Here is a 16,483-nt window from a genome sequence, read left to right as displayed (position 1 = left end):
TAAAACTAATCCTTAAATAGGATGTTTTGGGCTTTGTAATGATTTTTTTCAAGTAGGTTTTAAAATATCAGCTAAAGGTTTGGTAGATTAACATAGTCTCTGCAAATCTACATGTGGCACATAAAAAAACTCTTGATAAAACCACGGAGTGCTGTACGATGTTGAGCACTTCTAAGTAATCTGTCAAGTTTTTAAAAGGTTATCACTGCAATACAAGCACATGACACACTTTTTTTTTTTTCCTCTCCATTTGAAAGTACTAGTAAGGTTTTAAAGGCTACTACTGTTTCATCACGTAAAGAGGAAGGGTTTCCTGTAGTCTTTTAAGCTCTTAGCCTTTTAAACCAACATGTGTAACCAAATCCATCTGGTTAAAGTTATTCTTGAAGATAGCTGTAACTGGTTAAAGACTTTATGGCTTTGTTCCAGTTCCTGCTGCAAAAAGCTTTCCATTGCAAACTCTGCAATCACAGAGGTCATTCATGTCACTATTGGATGGAAATTCTGTGATGTTCCTGCAATTCTGTGTGAGTCTTGCAGGCCAGGATGGGATATGGGTGTGAGATGGTTTGAGATGCTGCAGATCACTGTGTTTGGGTCTTAAATCTTAAGTGCTATCAGCCAGGCATTTCTGACAGATATTTAATTAATTTCTGTTAAATTAAACTAACAGCATCTACAAATGTTGTTTGTATATTTTGGGAGTGTTTGTGTATATACATTATGAGAACAGACACCCTGCCTTCTAGTTAGCTGAATCCTCCTCCCCTAATTCATTCATGGTGGAAAAGGTTAAATTTCCTCTAGATTTTTGAGGGTGTTTTGTTTAGTTTTTTTGCTTCCAATGAACTTCCTAGAAAGAAAGGTTAAGAGTGTGTTGCAGGAAAAGCAGTGTTTGCTGAAAACTTTGGTTACCCTTAAGTACCGTTTCCAGTTCCTAAGACGCAGAAGGAACTGGTATGTAAAGGTCAGAAGCTAGAAGTCGCTAGTGTAGTTCACGTTAACACAATGTGACGAATGTAGTGTTATAAACAGAGTAGAAGCTCTTTGTCTTGTTAGAAATCTGGAAATGTAATAACTTCTTATGCTGCAACTTGGTAAGCCTGAAGAGTGGTTTTGGATTACTATTTTAAGCCTTACAGGTAAGGAAGCTCAGTCTGAAACTTTGCAGTCACTTCTTATGGGTGGAATGCACAGAATTCTGTCTTTGGTTCTATTGAGTATCTTAATTGCCTCATGGTTTTCAGGTTTTTCACAATACCATTACTATCTTTATGACTACTTAATACAATACATAATCTATGTTCATAAATAAAACATTGCCTGTAAATGGAGATGCTGAAAAATTAACTCTTTATTTTCCTCCTTCTTTTTTTTTCAGCGGAACCCCTGCCTTTAATGGACTTGTGCCGAAGATCAATTCGTTTTGCTCTTGGCAGAGACCGCCTGCATGACATAGAAATTCTACCTTTGCCTCTGTCTCTGAAAAATTATTTGCAGTACCAATAAGACGTCTAGAACCCTCTGGCCTCACATTGGACTACATCAATGCAAATGGCAGAAAATTGTTTACAGCAAAATATAAATCTTTGTGATGGACACTTAAGTGTTATTTAATTTTTAATATATATTTTTTTCTGAACCAGTGAAAGCAGATCACTGCAGGGGACTACTAAAGAATGTGAAAACATTGATTTGATCGAGATTTGTCTATTATCTGTTGCCTGTTGTGTTTACAGTCCTGAAGGCCATTATTCTCATCTCTCATATATTGGTTTATCTTTGTTGCCTCTAGTAAATGCCAATAGAAGATCTGACCTGCAAGATCCACTGTCATGCAGGACAGAGCATTCTTCAATAACTTGATTTTTTTTTTCTTTCTTTCTCTTACACCTTACCCCAATAGATAAAGGTGAATTAGCAAAGGAAAAATCTTGACAGTAACTTTCGAAAAATACTTAAACCTTGCCTTTGGTATCCAGAGTTGTTGAGAGCTTTGAGTGTTCAGCACTCAACATAATCAGGCCTATAATATCTAAAAGTTCTAACACTTTAAAAAGCAGATTATTGTCTAGAAGAGGAGTATGTGATTTAAAAACAGGAGAGGAAGAAAACTGGTATGTGTGTCAGATAATTTTTGGACATGGTAACAGAAAGATGCAGTCCATTGTTTTCAAAACCAAATCTAGTCCCTCCAAAGTTCTGCAGTTTATAACAAAGCATTCATTATCCCAAGAATTTAGGATACTCCTATTTTAGAAAGCTTGTCACTTTTTTATTTGAACAAATTTATAATTTTTATGTGGTATGAACTCTAAGTACTTGGTTCTCTTTTTAATGTATGCGTGGTTATAATGTTTATTTATCTGTTTAGAGTCTGTGGAGTTGTCATTTAACTGTTTCCCATTTTGGGGTGACCGATTTTGGTTTTTTCCCCATCTCTACCTGAGATGTATTAATTTTTCAGGCTCATCCCATTTTTTAAGATGCTGCTTTCTATTTGCATTTCTTACATGTTTCACATTATCTGCCTGATCAGTTATCTAGTTTTTAAACTGGAAGTTGTTGTTATGGCAGGATGTCAAATGTTTAGACTGAGCTGCCTTCAGCATATTTTAATGTGAATTTACTGATGAATGAGGAGAAAATTTCTAATAAAGTCTACTGTCCAAAATAAAACTGTCTCCTTTAATGAAATGGTAAATAACATAGCACTACATACAGAGTTGAAGTTCAGTTCTTCCTGCAGCTTTGCATATGTTTCCGTTCAGCACTTCTTTGGAATTGCTGCTTTGGGCTCATGTGCGAGAGACATCACAGGCAATGTCATGTCCTGTTCCTGATTTATCTCACTCACTCTGAGTATAGCTGTACTCTTGCTTTTAACACAATTCTGGCCAGATTCCTCTAAACAAAACCTGTTTTGTGCAAAGTTGCACTTGGAGACTCTGTGCTTTTGAGGTAGGTTGAAGTTTGACCGCTGTGCACTGATGATACAGGCAAAACTAAACCGCAGATGATTGGTCTTCTGTCAGTCACCCCAAGGAACAGAATTACAGTTTCAGTCAGAAAAGAGAAACATGAGATAAACAAGATACAACAACACAAGCAAGAGTGGAAGCAACAAGGGCAAGGTAACACAGGAGTGTCAAAAATTAAGTAACAAGTATTTGCATCTCTGGGCTTAACTGTGTAAGTTGATGCTTGTTTCAGCACCCACTTACTTTTGGACTTGCTTTCACTTAAGGCGAGAGGTACATACTATATTCCTTACCTTAGTCTTGCAGAAGAGAAGAAATTACAGCTGTGATCTGTATTTCTTACTTTTCCCTCTTTGTTTCATTGAAACCTTTTGTCTCAATAGGTACATAGGAAGGAGGATATATAGTGTAATAACTCACTCAAAAGGAAAAATATAGCTGTGTCAAGTGATCTTTCATAAGCAAGGTAAGCAGCTGTTCAGGAATGGCACAGTAATCCTGGTAGACCTTATTTCTCCACCACTGAAGTCCATTTTAGGTAAGCACTTCCTAAAATTAGTGTTTTACTGTGGTAACTAGACTTCATGTTCCTTTGAATAACTGCAGTGACACAGCTGTTAAGTGTTATCTTCTCTGTTCTTTCACTTGACCCAGGCTGACAGCCTTTTAATGTGATGGTGAAGTGGGAATTGATATAGTGAGACAAATTAATGGTGCCTCTGTATGTTAATTAACCTAATTGTTTTACAGTTGGATTGGAATTTCAGTTGGTGCCCCTTCTATGGTGATTCCTCTAAACCAAATGTCCTTATTTTAACTTTCAAACACTATTTCTTTTTTCCAACAATTAGCTGTCTTCCAGGAGTGCTAGTTTTACAGGAATGATAGTTTTATTCTTTTACTGTTCCCTAATTGTGTGTTGTGATGCTGTGGATGGTAGATACGCCCCTTCATGGGGGATTAGGGCCCTGTTTTGGGGGGGTGTAAGTCTTTACCACACAGTTTTCTTGGTTCACAGAAGCCTTGTAAGGAGGACGTGCCATGGAGAATATAAACAATAGTTCAGTGTTTCTGCTAACCATCCCTTTGCAAATAGATTATCTTCCAAGAGGGCTTATAGGGAAACCAGAGTGCCCATCTGTATTGCTAAGAATGAGTCAAGCATTGAGGCTAAGCAAGCAGTCAGAGTACCTACTCACAAAATGTACCAAAAAGTCTCCTCTCTTGCTGGACTCCAGCCTGGGTGCTATGTTCCTCACATTGATTCTCAAGGCTCGCTTTATTGGCATGCAAGCATTGTTTACTGTCTGCTTCAGGAGTGAATTGAGCAATAATATATAAGGTGGCAATACACTGGCTTTTGCCCAACACTGAGGTCAAACGCTGTTATGACCATTCCTCAACCAATGCAGTTTAAACTTCTCAGTCTCTATCCTCAAAGCATCAATGCAGCAAGATACCTACCCAGAAGCCCACTCCTATTACAAAGGTGTACTACTTCGAGATTTGCAGTAAGATCTCTCTTGCATCTCTATTTTTAATTTCCAGCTACTTTTGGCTTTCATCAAACAAACATAGACAATAGATGTGATGGTTTTCAGCTTTTGTGTCCCTGTGTCTGAGCAAAAGTAGTATAGCTTTTCTAGACATGATCTGGAAGTGTTCCCATGGCAGGTAAACTAAGGCTAATAAAAACTCTTTAAAGCAAGACGTGAGTCTTTATTGTAGTATTTAAATGAAAAGGGCACATGGCTGGGAGCTGAAACCAAATTGCAACTTTGGTGAGGGGTGTGTGTTAATTACTGGGTTGCAATAGGAAGTATTTAACCTACTGTTTGGGATTTGGATCTCTTAATATGGCCTCTTCCTAGGAAGTGTTGAAGGTGCAGAATCCTACTGTTAACACTGCAGTGAAGACTTGTGGATACATGCATCATAGCTTCTCTTCATTATTTTCTCATTACTGCCATTCTTCATCCTTCTGCAACTCTTGTGAGGGAGAGACCTTGATTTATCCACCCAGAGGTGCTTTTGTCATCACAATTCGCAAGTGCTATAGCCTCAGTCACACTCTTAGCTTTTAGACTTACTAAAGCTGTAATTTTCTAAGACCTAAATTTGGGGTCAAATTTGAGAAGCCATTGTCATTTGGTATAACAGCTGTCACACACATGTCCCTACTACTAGGCTGACAGTGCTATGAAGGCTTTATTTCTGCTTCAGATTGGACCAAGGGAAATGTATTGAAACGTCTGCATTCTCATCCAGAGGTGATGTAATACGATCTGTAGAGAAATTGTGAAGCCTTATTTTAGACTTCACTTGTAGTCTTTCTGGTGTTCAAGCTTTTATCTCAACAGATTGACTCAAACTGTTCCTGTTGAGGTAGGTTCTAACTTCATAAGTTTCTCAGTGTTCACTTGAAACTGGGAAAAAAAACTGTTACAGAAGCAGATATGTACGAATCATTTGAGTGATTCTGATAGTTTTAAAAGAGCAGCAAGCCAGAAATGCTGTAAAATGTCCTTATCTCCATTACAGTTGGTATGGTTATAGTTTAACAATATGTTCTCACATCAGTCAGCGGCAATCACTACACAGCAAGCTTTGTATCGGATCCAGCAGTACTCATTCAGGTACAGTGTCCACTGACATCAGTGGGAGACCTGCCTGAGTCAGCACTGCTGCTTTTGGTTCCCATGTAAAGATCTCCAAACATTTCCAATACGTTGTATTGAGCGATACTTTATTATATGTAAGGAGTGTCAAACAGATGGTTTCTGCAGCAGTTTTTTGAATTTGGCAAAACATGCTGGCAAGTGTAGTTAGGTAAACATTGTGAGAAAGTTGAATGAAAAAATGTGTCTAGTTGAGGCTGAGAGTGATACTTAAAGGGGAAGCTAGACTTTTTGGCTCCTGGATGATGATTTTCAAAAGCCTTTTAGTTTATAAACCTTTAAAATATCACAGTGGTTTTTATTCTGTATACTTAAAGGAACGTAGGATCTTTATCCATTCCTGTTTATCTCACAAAAGGATGTCTGGTGATCATGAAGTAGAAATGCTTTGTTTGCTTGATTCAAAAAGACACCAAAAAACCTCCTTCCTCCTTGGGAAATGTTCTCTGTAGACATAAAGCCATGAGAAATATACACACATCAGCCTTGAATGCCACCCCTCTTTTTTTTTTCCTTGAGATTGCAACTGTTCCTTCAGAGAAGGACTTGGGGTGTTCTGCAGGCAGGGTCTCAAATAAAAATGTTTTGAAGCATCTGCTACAAAGCAGAACACCCTACTGATGGTATATTGAAGCAGATTTGAATGTACTGTGGTGGGGGTGGAGGACAAAGGACCAGAGCTCTAGAGAATAGCATTTTCCTAAGGGTTTACCTTCTTTTCTTTTTTTAGCCCCACTATACAATACAAGTAAATTTAGGGGAGAAGAAAAAAAAGAAAAGTTGTTTATGCTTCTGCCACCACCAGGTGTTTAGCATTGATGTTTAAGCAATAGCATCTTTTTTCCCACTGAACTCTTGTTGTACAGCCTTAACATCCTAAAGCTCTAACCCTGACTGCATGTGCTTCAAAAGCCCCTGAAGGACTCTGGGCTCTGCAGTAATATGAAGTAGCACCCTATTCCACATATTGTCCTGTTGGAACTTAATGAAATAACTTCTAGGCAAAGAGCACAGCTGCTCTGTCGTTATTGCTGTGACTGCAGTAACATATGGGGGTACCCAAACTAGCTTAAATACTAGCCAAATAGAAGCCTAGTAATTGGCAGAACAGAGCTCAGCATGGGGTAGTTTACTGTGCCAAGCAGCAGTGAGACAGCAGTGTCAGCATGTCTGAAGTGATTAATAAACGGCTGAGATTAAAAGGGTCTGCATTTCAGTTTGGAGGCATCTTTGCAAATCCTGTTGAAAATAGGTGTCAGGATCAGATACTTCTAGTTTCATTTGCGTAGCTGTGAAAATTTTTAAGTTATATAGCTTCTAATCTCTCCAGGCGACCGTAGATGTAAGAGTAGAGCTCATGTTTTTAATAACTTCAACATATTAGGGGTTACTTACAGTTGAGACAGCTGTCTTCTTGGATTTTAATATATTGTTTCTCTGGCTTTTGAAAGCTACAGCATAAAAGGCAGGTGTCTTCAGACTTGTAAGGAAAAGCAAACAAAACACAAAAATGAGCTGATGTTTCTGACAGTCCTCATGTGCAAGTTCTACTGACAGTTTCAAATACCAGTCTTAAGCCATCGTTATAGAGGTACTTAGTTGAGGTCAGCATCTGTTCAGTGGTGCCTGGATCAGTTTCCTCCATATTTTTTTATTTTTTAAAAAGAAAAAGCTATTAAATAAGGGTATTCAAATTGCAAGCTCCACTTGAAAATGAAGTCTTTTTATGAAAAAAATGTTCATATTACACTTTATTAATAGAGGTACAAGTAACTGCTGAACACATACCTGGGAAACTAATGCATGTTTTTAACGGCAAAATCCTTCAGCCTTTTTTCTGTTCACTAAGAAAATCAGTTTGGCAAGTGCATTGCTTCTCGTGTGGGAAAATGTGAACAGTTCCTAGGCATGGGGCCAGAATTTCAATATACACATTTGGAAGTGACTTCTCAAGCACAGTAAAGGTGCCTGTGGCATTATTTTAGAGCCTGGAACTTTACCTTATTTGTAGATAAATTTTAACTGCATATCACTTTTTGGGAATTAATAGGATATGGATCCTCCTGATCTAAGTGTTCTATCAGGGCTTGTCTAGAGATGGAACAAACCAAAACAAACTTCCCCACAAATTAAGCTACCTGGGTAAACATAGCCTGGCATCAGGTGCTGCTGCTATTAAAATGCTTCCCAAGTCCTACCATGTAATTGCATAATTGCTCCATTGGAAAAAGCCCCCTAAAAAAGGAAAGGATGTTCTGAGTATTAAATTGGCCTCCATAAGATCCAAGTTGAAATCCAGATTCTGGCAGAAGCTCTATCACCTTGATGATTTGGTGATTTATTTTTTTTTCCCCATAATTTCCTTGTGTACATCCAAAACAGCAGTCATTTTTCTTCCATCTTTAAGAGCTAGTGTATGTGTAGGTTCTAATGCCTTTTCAGGACTTTTGTTTTATATCTAATACTCTAATTACTTCTGCAGTGCTGCTGTAACGCAGATAACATCTCCAGTTGCATAGTCACTGGTACCAAATAGCTACAAACTTGTTGGTTTATTTGTGGCTGGCATAGCAGAACAAGGACATCTCTTCCCATAACAATTGTTACGTAGGAGCAGGCTCATTGTTAGTCTTGGCTAACTCATGGGTAACAGTACTGAACTATGGACATCATACTTGGCTCTTTCAGAAAACTTGCACCATAGTCTAAGTGGCTTTGTCTGCAAGAAGCAAATGTTGCCCATAACCCTGTTTAGTGACAGGAACTCTGATAACAGCCAGTACGTTACCCTTTAGGTAGAAGAGTTAGATCTCTTTTGTAGATAGATGCAATTTAATCCACCAGCTGCCTCCTAGTCTGTAATAAAGACTGGCGTAAACCCTGAAACATGGCTTTCTAATTTTTCCAATTTTTATTTGTCCCTAAGTTTTCATGATACAAAAACCCCCATCAAATTAATTTATTCATTGTTTTTAATCTTACTGCATTTTTTACCTTGCTGGTATTTGGGAATCAGACTGTGTTTCCCAAGCTAAGCTTCATGAAACTACAATTTCTCGTAAAATGGTTGAGATTTTCTAGTGGCAGTGTGTGCCATGCCACATCTGAAGGAAAGTGTTTCTTTTTGTTTAATTTGATTTTTCTACGTTGTAATTTCATTCCTTTCCTCACCACGTACATTGGGGAAAGTATCTTTACAGTTGAACGTAACTGTTTGTGACCCCAAGAGCCTACTCAAAAGCGTGTTGAGACACTTGTCATGTTAGTGGCTTTCTGTTGAACTGACCTCATTTGTTTTTAATTTAATAACTGGCCAGTTAAGTCCAGTGCCCCTAGGTGGCCTCATTCTGCACGTAAACACAAATACACAAGAGATCATTGCTAGGTTGCAGTTTGCAGCTAACACCTTTCGTCTGGTGCATCTTGTTTGCCTGTTATATGCAACTTCTCTTGGCTCTTCTACTGGGACCTTGCTCTGGGAAAACCATTGTGGGTGCTTCAACCTTCAGTGAACTTTTTTTTGTCTTCCCAGAAGGATCAGCAGTATTTCAGGTAAGAATTTTTTTTAGATCAAAGTTCTTTGACCTGTCACAAGAGCATTGCAGAAGATTGGAATAAATATGAATTTTAATAATAGAGCTGCTTATTGTTGAGGTTTAAAACTCCACACTTTAGTTCCTCTTACATCTTTAAGTCTCCCCTGTTAAGGAATGTTATACAGAACTTTACTGTCAGTGATCACTCTGACATAAAAATAAAATAAATAAATCTGTAGTTGTAATTCAGAAACTTCCTCCTTTCTGAGATCCATGACCTCCAGTTTCCTGCTGAATCTAGGCTGGAAAATTGAGATCTGGAGGGCCTGGTTTCTTGGACTACTTGGTATTCTCATCCCCTACAGAAGTGGGAGCAAACGTTTTTAGTTGCCAAATAATGGGTGATAAATGGACAGCAGTGATAGAAAGCTCTCCTAGGATGTTGTGTCTTCTGCATTAAAAGCTGAAATGAGTGGGTTTTTTTCCAAAAACTTTATCTTTCCACAAAGATCCTCTAAACATTTATCTTCTAAATGTGCACCTCATTGGGCATAAGGAGATGCCCCTAATCATTTTGAAATACTAGCCTTTTGGATCAGGGAACTTCTTGACTTGGAAAAAGGAAGGACACATTAGATCATGCCCTTTTAAAATTTCTTTTATTTTTTTAATTAAGGCTTTAAAGTTTGCTTTCTGGTTTTGGAATATACTTGTAGAAATATAAAAATACTTTTTTTTTCTTTAGTGACTTTCCTTACTGAACCTATATGTTTTTGTGGTCTTGCCATAATTAAGGAATCCAGAGGGACAAATGATGTCTTTTATGAGACCAGCTGATGGAAATTCAAAAGAAGAGACACTTCCAGGCACAAAAATTCTTCTTCTCCACTGAAATACAAATGCTGATTTTCAAAGTTAAATTCAGATTAAGAACTGTTTAAACTTGATTCTGCTGCATAAAAATTTTAGGGTCAATAAATATATTGGTTCTGTGCCCCATTATAGTTTTTCCCATTCCTCAACCACCCGCAATTTCTCTGTTTTCTGATGAACCCACCTTTCCCCTCTCTTAAGAGGAGCTAATGACTGAGTTACTTTTTAATATTCTTCCCCTTCCATAGTTGCAGGTACAAACTTCTTTGATGATGTGATTTATTAACTTGCATAAGTTAAACTGGTATCACTAGTTTCAAGTTGAATTTTGCTTTGAGGATCAAAGCTTCAGCCTGCGGATCCTGAAAGCTAGTCTGTTTTTTTAGAGTATAGCATTAGTCTCATTAAAAATATTATTTTTGTCTGTAAATTCGGTCCTGTTTATATCCTGCAGTAATCATGAGTACATTCACACCATCACTCCTACATAGAAGATAACGAAAAAGAGCAGATGTCATATATTTAATCAAGATCTTTCCCCTTCATGATTTTCCTGTTTAAAGAAAACAAAGCTAAATGAGTTCTGAGGATTTAAATTCTCTGCTGTTTGCACAGAGCTCCCTTTTGAATGTTTTCTTAGGCCTACACATCCTCTGCTCTCATGGAAAAACATGGTAGGAGCTTGCTACAGATTTCTATAATGGAGAGAAAAAAGAAGAAAAAAAGACTTCCAAAGCTCTCCTTTTAAATACAGTAGAGAGGAGGAAAAAGCGGACAAAACAAAATTGCTTCTTTTCTGTTTTTACCAGTTAGAAGGCTAATAGTGAACTTGCAGTTTGAGCGCAATAGTTTCATTTTCTATTCTGCCAGCCATCCCATCCAAACACTTCTAGTTTTCTTGTCACATAGCTGTCTGTTTTGCCCATAGATTTAAAAATAGTCAGTTAAAGGCACTTTTCTCCATAGCAGTCGGTCTTGTTCCTGCTAAAGCACAATCTGAAGTCTTGGCTTCCCTTGGCCTGTGTAGGCCAACACCATCAACCTGTGACTACGTTTCTTGGCTGAAAGCTCTTTCTGTTGGTCTGTAATTGAAATGGGAGCCTCTGCCTATAGGTCCTTGTGACTGGAGGTAATTTCTAACTCCATGGAGTCTCCAGAACCTGTTCCAGAAGTTCATCTGGGAGGTACTCCTAGATTTATAGTTGTTCATTAGAACATGCAATACTGAAATCAGCCTTTCCATGAGTTTAGCAAGTGTTTCTAGAAGTTACTCCTCACATTGGGTAGCACAAAAGTAGTATAGAGACAGACAAAACAAATGAAAACTTAGTTGTATTTCCAGGCCTTAGTTTCCTTCCCATCATCAGCTATGCATAGGGCAGGGTTTTATTAGTTTAGGCTGGAGTGTTTAGGATGCCCTGACATTTGCATATCAAAGCTTTTATTTCAAATTGCAGATTTTTCACTTTTCTTTATCAAACATCTTAGCTTTTAGTCAGAAACTGTGTCTCCTGGCACAGAAGTATGCCCCCTGTGTTCCTCTCTCATGCTGTCAGTTCTTGGAATTTACAAGTTATTTCACAAAGATTTGTTTTCTTTTGTTCCAAAGAAACTCCTTTGCTCTAATCCTTTTCTGTAAGAAAGCAGTACAAAACTGTTGCCTCCAGGCTTCTCTGGAAGTGCTACTCCCTCTATTAGCAGAAGAGGTATGGAATATTAAGGAGAATGCAAATAAACCAGAATTTATAAATTACAGAGATGGGTTCTTCAAATCAGAAAACCTGCATGTCTTGGCAGGCTAAGTTGGATCAAAAGTCCAATTTCACTTTTAATAGGAATGCATGGGAAACACAGCTCCAGCACACATCTCTGAGTTCCTCTGTCAAACTCAAAGCAGATTTCAGCTGTCAGTGGTTCCTAACTCAAGAAATTCTAGGCAAGCAAAGCTGCTCTTGGCCACCTGTAGCTCTCCCAAGGTCCCTATACCAGATGTTTGCTCTGTCTCTGCAGCACAAGCAGAGCAAGGAGGTCCCAGAACATCGTTATCTGCAATACACATTAAGCAATGCAAAGAAAATGTGTGTTTCTTTGGCAAGCTGTGCTGCTTGCCCTTGCTGGTGAAGGGAGGGAAAATGATGAAGGAAGATTTTCTCAAGAACAGTTTTTTTCCATAGCACCCACAAGGGAATAGAGGGGGGAAAGAAATCAGATGTTTCCACAGATTTTTAAGTCTAGAAGAAGCTGTTAGCTCATTTAATCTAATAGTTTTATGAAGAATGTCATAACATCTCACTTTAGCAAGTCAAAACCCTCCTATTGGACTATGATGCTTAGCTAGAAGACAATAAATGTTTCTCATTCACCATTTCTTATTATAACTTGTTCCAGTTGTGCATAACAACGATTAATGCTGAGAATTAAGGTTTTTCCCCCCCCCCTAAAATTATTTACCTTGAGCTGCTAGCCACTGGTGCTTCTTTTTGTATGAAATTAAAGAACGATGTAGCACTTGGTATTGTCTTACCAGGCTGATACATATGCATTGTAAATGAGCCACAACTTGATCATCTTTTGATGATCTAGCCGTGCAGTTAAATCTTAAAGTCTAAGGAAACACCTCTAACTTTTGATAAAGGACACGACTCTTTCTATGTGCCAGATTCTACCTTCTCTTAAAACTGGTTTTATCAGTCAATGGTCTACAGCCAAGTAAAACAATTTTGTCTCTGGCCCTGCCCCCACTTCATTACTGATGTGAGGAACAGATTATCCTTTGTTTCCTTCACTTTCTTTCCTTCTTTGTTTCATTCACCACGGCATTGCTTTGAAAACTCCTATTTTAGCTGCATGTCTATTGTGACCCTCATGTTTTTTAGCTGCTACTTCTTGAAGTAGTGTCTGCTCTCGTAATTAAAACCTGATGTCTTGTTCTTTGATACCTAACTTTGTTTGGCTTTTTCATCAGCATTGTGTTTGAATGGGTCTAATTCTTCAAGTGATCAAAATTTTTCTGTACAACTGCCCTGTGTTCCCTCATTATCTATCACCCCATCAGTCCTTTTGTAGTCTGTAAATTTGATAAACTGTGATTTGATAGTTGCAACCAAATCACGAAGGAAACTTTAAACAGCACTGAATTCAACTGGAAATACTTCTCAGGAATGATTGCCTGCGTATAACCTCTTTGGGAGTTGTCAGCAGCCAGTGCTTATCTACTCAATGTGCACTTTGCTGAGGGTGCTGTCATTTTCTAAAATAAGGCATCGGGTACTAGGTCAAAATATTCACCAAAGTAAAAATAGTGCTTTCTCTTCTGCAGCCTAAAGCGAAGTTCAAAAGAAGTATGTGAGGGAGAATTGGAGAAGACTGGCAAACAAAAGTGCATGGTTGAGGAAGGGAACCAAAAGACAGAAGGTAATGGGAGAAAAAAAGAGAAGAGGACCTTTGTTACTAAGTATAGTAATGTCTGCTGCTGACCTAACGATTTAATGCAGTCATTATGACAATTTCTGAAAAATATTGAGTAGGTTCTTCAAGGCTAAATGGCAAATTTTAAATTTTTGTTTCCTAGCGGTTTGGTTTTTACAAATTTTCTTTTTATTTCAATCATGATCTTGCTGTTACTGCGCTCTCTCCAGTTGTGGATTGCACTGATTTATTTCTATTCATGTGCGTGTTTTCTGACTAAAACATTGAGGCATTGTCAATTCACTTCCAGTTGACTATATTTTGTGAATATATTTACAAGCACTACACTAGAAAGCTAATATTAGTACTCTAATTTTGTCCCATCTTTCTCATGTCTTGTACTATCAAATTTGTAGAGAGTGTTGCAGGTTGGAAGGATGATTGTAAAGAGTTAATGCTTTACAAGTGGTTGCCTCAAAAGACAGAGTGCTGAACTGAAAAGCAGTTCCTGCAAAGCATGTCACGTAGAAAGCATAACTGCTTGCTAAAAACTCAATGAGGCAAGTTCACTTTCTAGCTTTGCTGCAGACTTTTTGTACCTGGCTCAAGACTGTACCTTGGCCACTCCTGCATTTAGAGGTGTTTATACACAGTCACTATTTCCAAGGAATCAATAGGTGAAAACAGTTTTTCTAAAGGTGCACCAACCGTTGGTGCCCCACAAGTACTTTGAAAGATAAAAGGATGGCTGGTGAACATGATAATAAAGTACTTGAGGTTACTAGGCACTGCTGAGGTAGCTTCCATTAAGCATTAGTTTCTTGTTCCTACAGAGGCTGATCCTACCATGCTAATGGATTTATAGTAATGACACTGTATCGAGATACTATATGAGTTTACTAGTAGGATGCTATGACTGACTTTTGTGCACACAGGTTCTTGGGAGATGCTTAGTTCTTACAGCTTGGCAGCCCCACATGTATCTGTTCAGGAAGGAAGGTTATAGGTTTTAGCACCTTGGCAGGGTTACCCGATGCTTTGTTAGCAGCACAAATTGAAAATATGCTTGGCCAGATGAAGTTTGGCTCAGCACAGCCGATGAGCAAGGGCTCAGGCAGCGATGCTCTGTGAATCACTGCAAACCAGCTGGCTGCAAGCTCGCTGGCGAGCACTAATTCCTGCCTGCCACAGTAGGAGGCAGGAGGAGACCAAGATGGGCTTGTGATTGTACACCTCTCCACAGCAGTTACAAGTGAAGCTTGCCTCTGAAAGATCCTGGTTGCTCCCTGCCCTTCTGTACTAACACTCTCATGTTATGATTTATTTCTAGTCAGATAAAACCACTATCTAAAATAGATCAGGAAATGCAAAACCAAACAAAAGCCATCATTATCCTTACTTCCTCTTAAAGACAGTTATTCAACTTTTTGGGGATAGGCTTAAAAAGTACGTCTGTCTTTTCTGTCTTAAAGTTTCTGCTTAGTTCTGCATTTTATATTTTGTTTCTTTCATTTGATGATACCAAAAAATCATTGAAGTGTGGCAGGTCACTACAGAGCTGCATCTCTGGTGAGTTTTTGGTTTCTGCCTCCATGTCATATAGCAAAATGCTGTTCCATAAAAACTAAAAACTGTGCTTGTTTTAAAGCTTACAAAATGTATTCATATTCAGTCTACACTCCCTTTGTTTCTAGGCCAAAGAGCAACTGTACTTCTGGGTCATTTTCCCATGGTGTGGTTACAGACAGCAACAGCCCCCTCACCTTTCTGCTCCTTTGCTCACAGGTAATGTTGTTCAGACGTCCTCCCTGAGCCACAGAGTCTGTTCCCCTCATGGTCCTTTCTTGGGCATGGAGAACCACATCTGTTGATAGGGCTCTGGGTGAAGTCCCATGAGGGCTTGATACAATGCCATTTCTAGGTCTGTTTTTAGATTGTACTTGCCTTTTTCACAGGTCTGTTATATTATCTTATGATCACAAATATGAGCTGTTCCTTGCACCCTTCTCCCCTTGAGTATATTTCTAGACTGCAAAATACAGAGTCAAGGACTATTCTCTAGCCCCCAGGTGGAGCGACACAGGCTGGCCAAGGTCAGACTGTACAGCAGCCATATCTTTGTGGGTCTTTCAGTTGAAAATGTCTGAAATGGTGAGGAGAAGTCATAGCTTGAAATTGGGGCCTGTGAAGGTGCCGGAGGCACTAAGCCACGGGGGCTGATGTGGCCTGGAGGACCCAAACCCGCAGCAGTGTTGTCCTCTGCCTGCTGGAGCCGTCTCTGGCGTGCTGCCTCCCAGGCCCTGTCTGAGGAAAGCTATGCCTGGAAAATTCCTAAGAAATAACTCCTCATCTTCGGAGGTATTAGTGGGAGGGAGGCTCTGTGGCAGTGACTAAATCACAATGGAGTCTAACACTGCAGCAAGGGGAAAGCAGGCTGTATAGATTCAGGGTGTAGATAATCCAGTTTAGGAAAGGGAGTTAAATGGATTCCCCCCCACCTGGCTCGGCGCCCAGCTGGACACTGTGGCAGAGGCACTCGGTGCTTCCCCACACGGCCTTGCTGGGTCAGTAATGGTGGGCTGCCAACCTGAGAGGGCAATGGGCCACAGGGCTGCAGGCCAGGGCTCAGATGCGTTTTGTCCTTGCTTGAGGGGCAGTTGTCTTTTCTCCAGAGGAGGGAAAGCTGGTAGAGGTGAAAGGCAAGGAGGAAGGGTGGGCGGGGGGGGTTTGATTCAGTTGTGTCTGTGTGTGGGCACGGGGCGGCGGGGGGGGGGTGGCCAGGAGGCAGCCCAGATGGTGGTGGAGAAGTTGGGCCTGAATCTTGCAAAACACAAACCCCCAGCTGGGGGGAGCCCCCCTGAAGTGCCAAATGGCACCAGAGGGGCAGTGCAAGTGTAACACACGTGCCAGGGAGGGAAACTTTGAAGGTGGAGAAGAGAAATGCATCTTTTCCCAGTGAAGAGTGACACAGCAGATACTCCTGAGGTGAGAATGGGCCGGCCTTCTC

General features: G+C 39.5%; 1 protein-coding gene across 1 annotated transcript in view; it reads left to right on the top strand.

Moving 5' to 3' along the window:
* SPSB4 (splA/ryanodine receptor domain and SOCS box containing 4) overlaps positions 1 to 1,509 on the top strand; it is a 62,510-nt gene extending 61,001 nt beyond the window's left edge. The window contains exon 2 of the mRNA XM_010568266.1: positions 1,382 to 1,509. Coding sequence (XP_010566568.1) covers positions 1,382 to 1,509 — 128 coding nt within the window. The remainder of the gene's footprint in view (positions 1 to 1,381) is intronic.
* The last annotated feature ends 14,974 nt before the right edge of the window (positions 1,510 to 16,483 follow it).

The sequence above is a fragment of the Haliaeetus leucocephalus genome, unplaced genomic scaffold (genome assembly GCF_000737465.1).
Source record: "Haliaeetus leucocephalus isolate CR32 unplaced genomic scaffold, Haliaeetus_leucocephalus-4.0 Scaffold240, whole genome shotgun sequence".
Classification (NCBI taxonomy): Eukaryota; Metazoa; Chordata; class Aves; order Accipitriformes; family Accipitridae; genus Haliaeetus; species Haliaeetus leucocephalus.
Note: the sequence above shows the minus strand (reverse complement) of the source record. Positions and strands in the feature narration are given on the sequence as shown.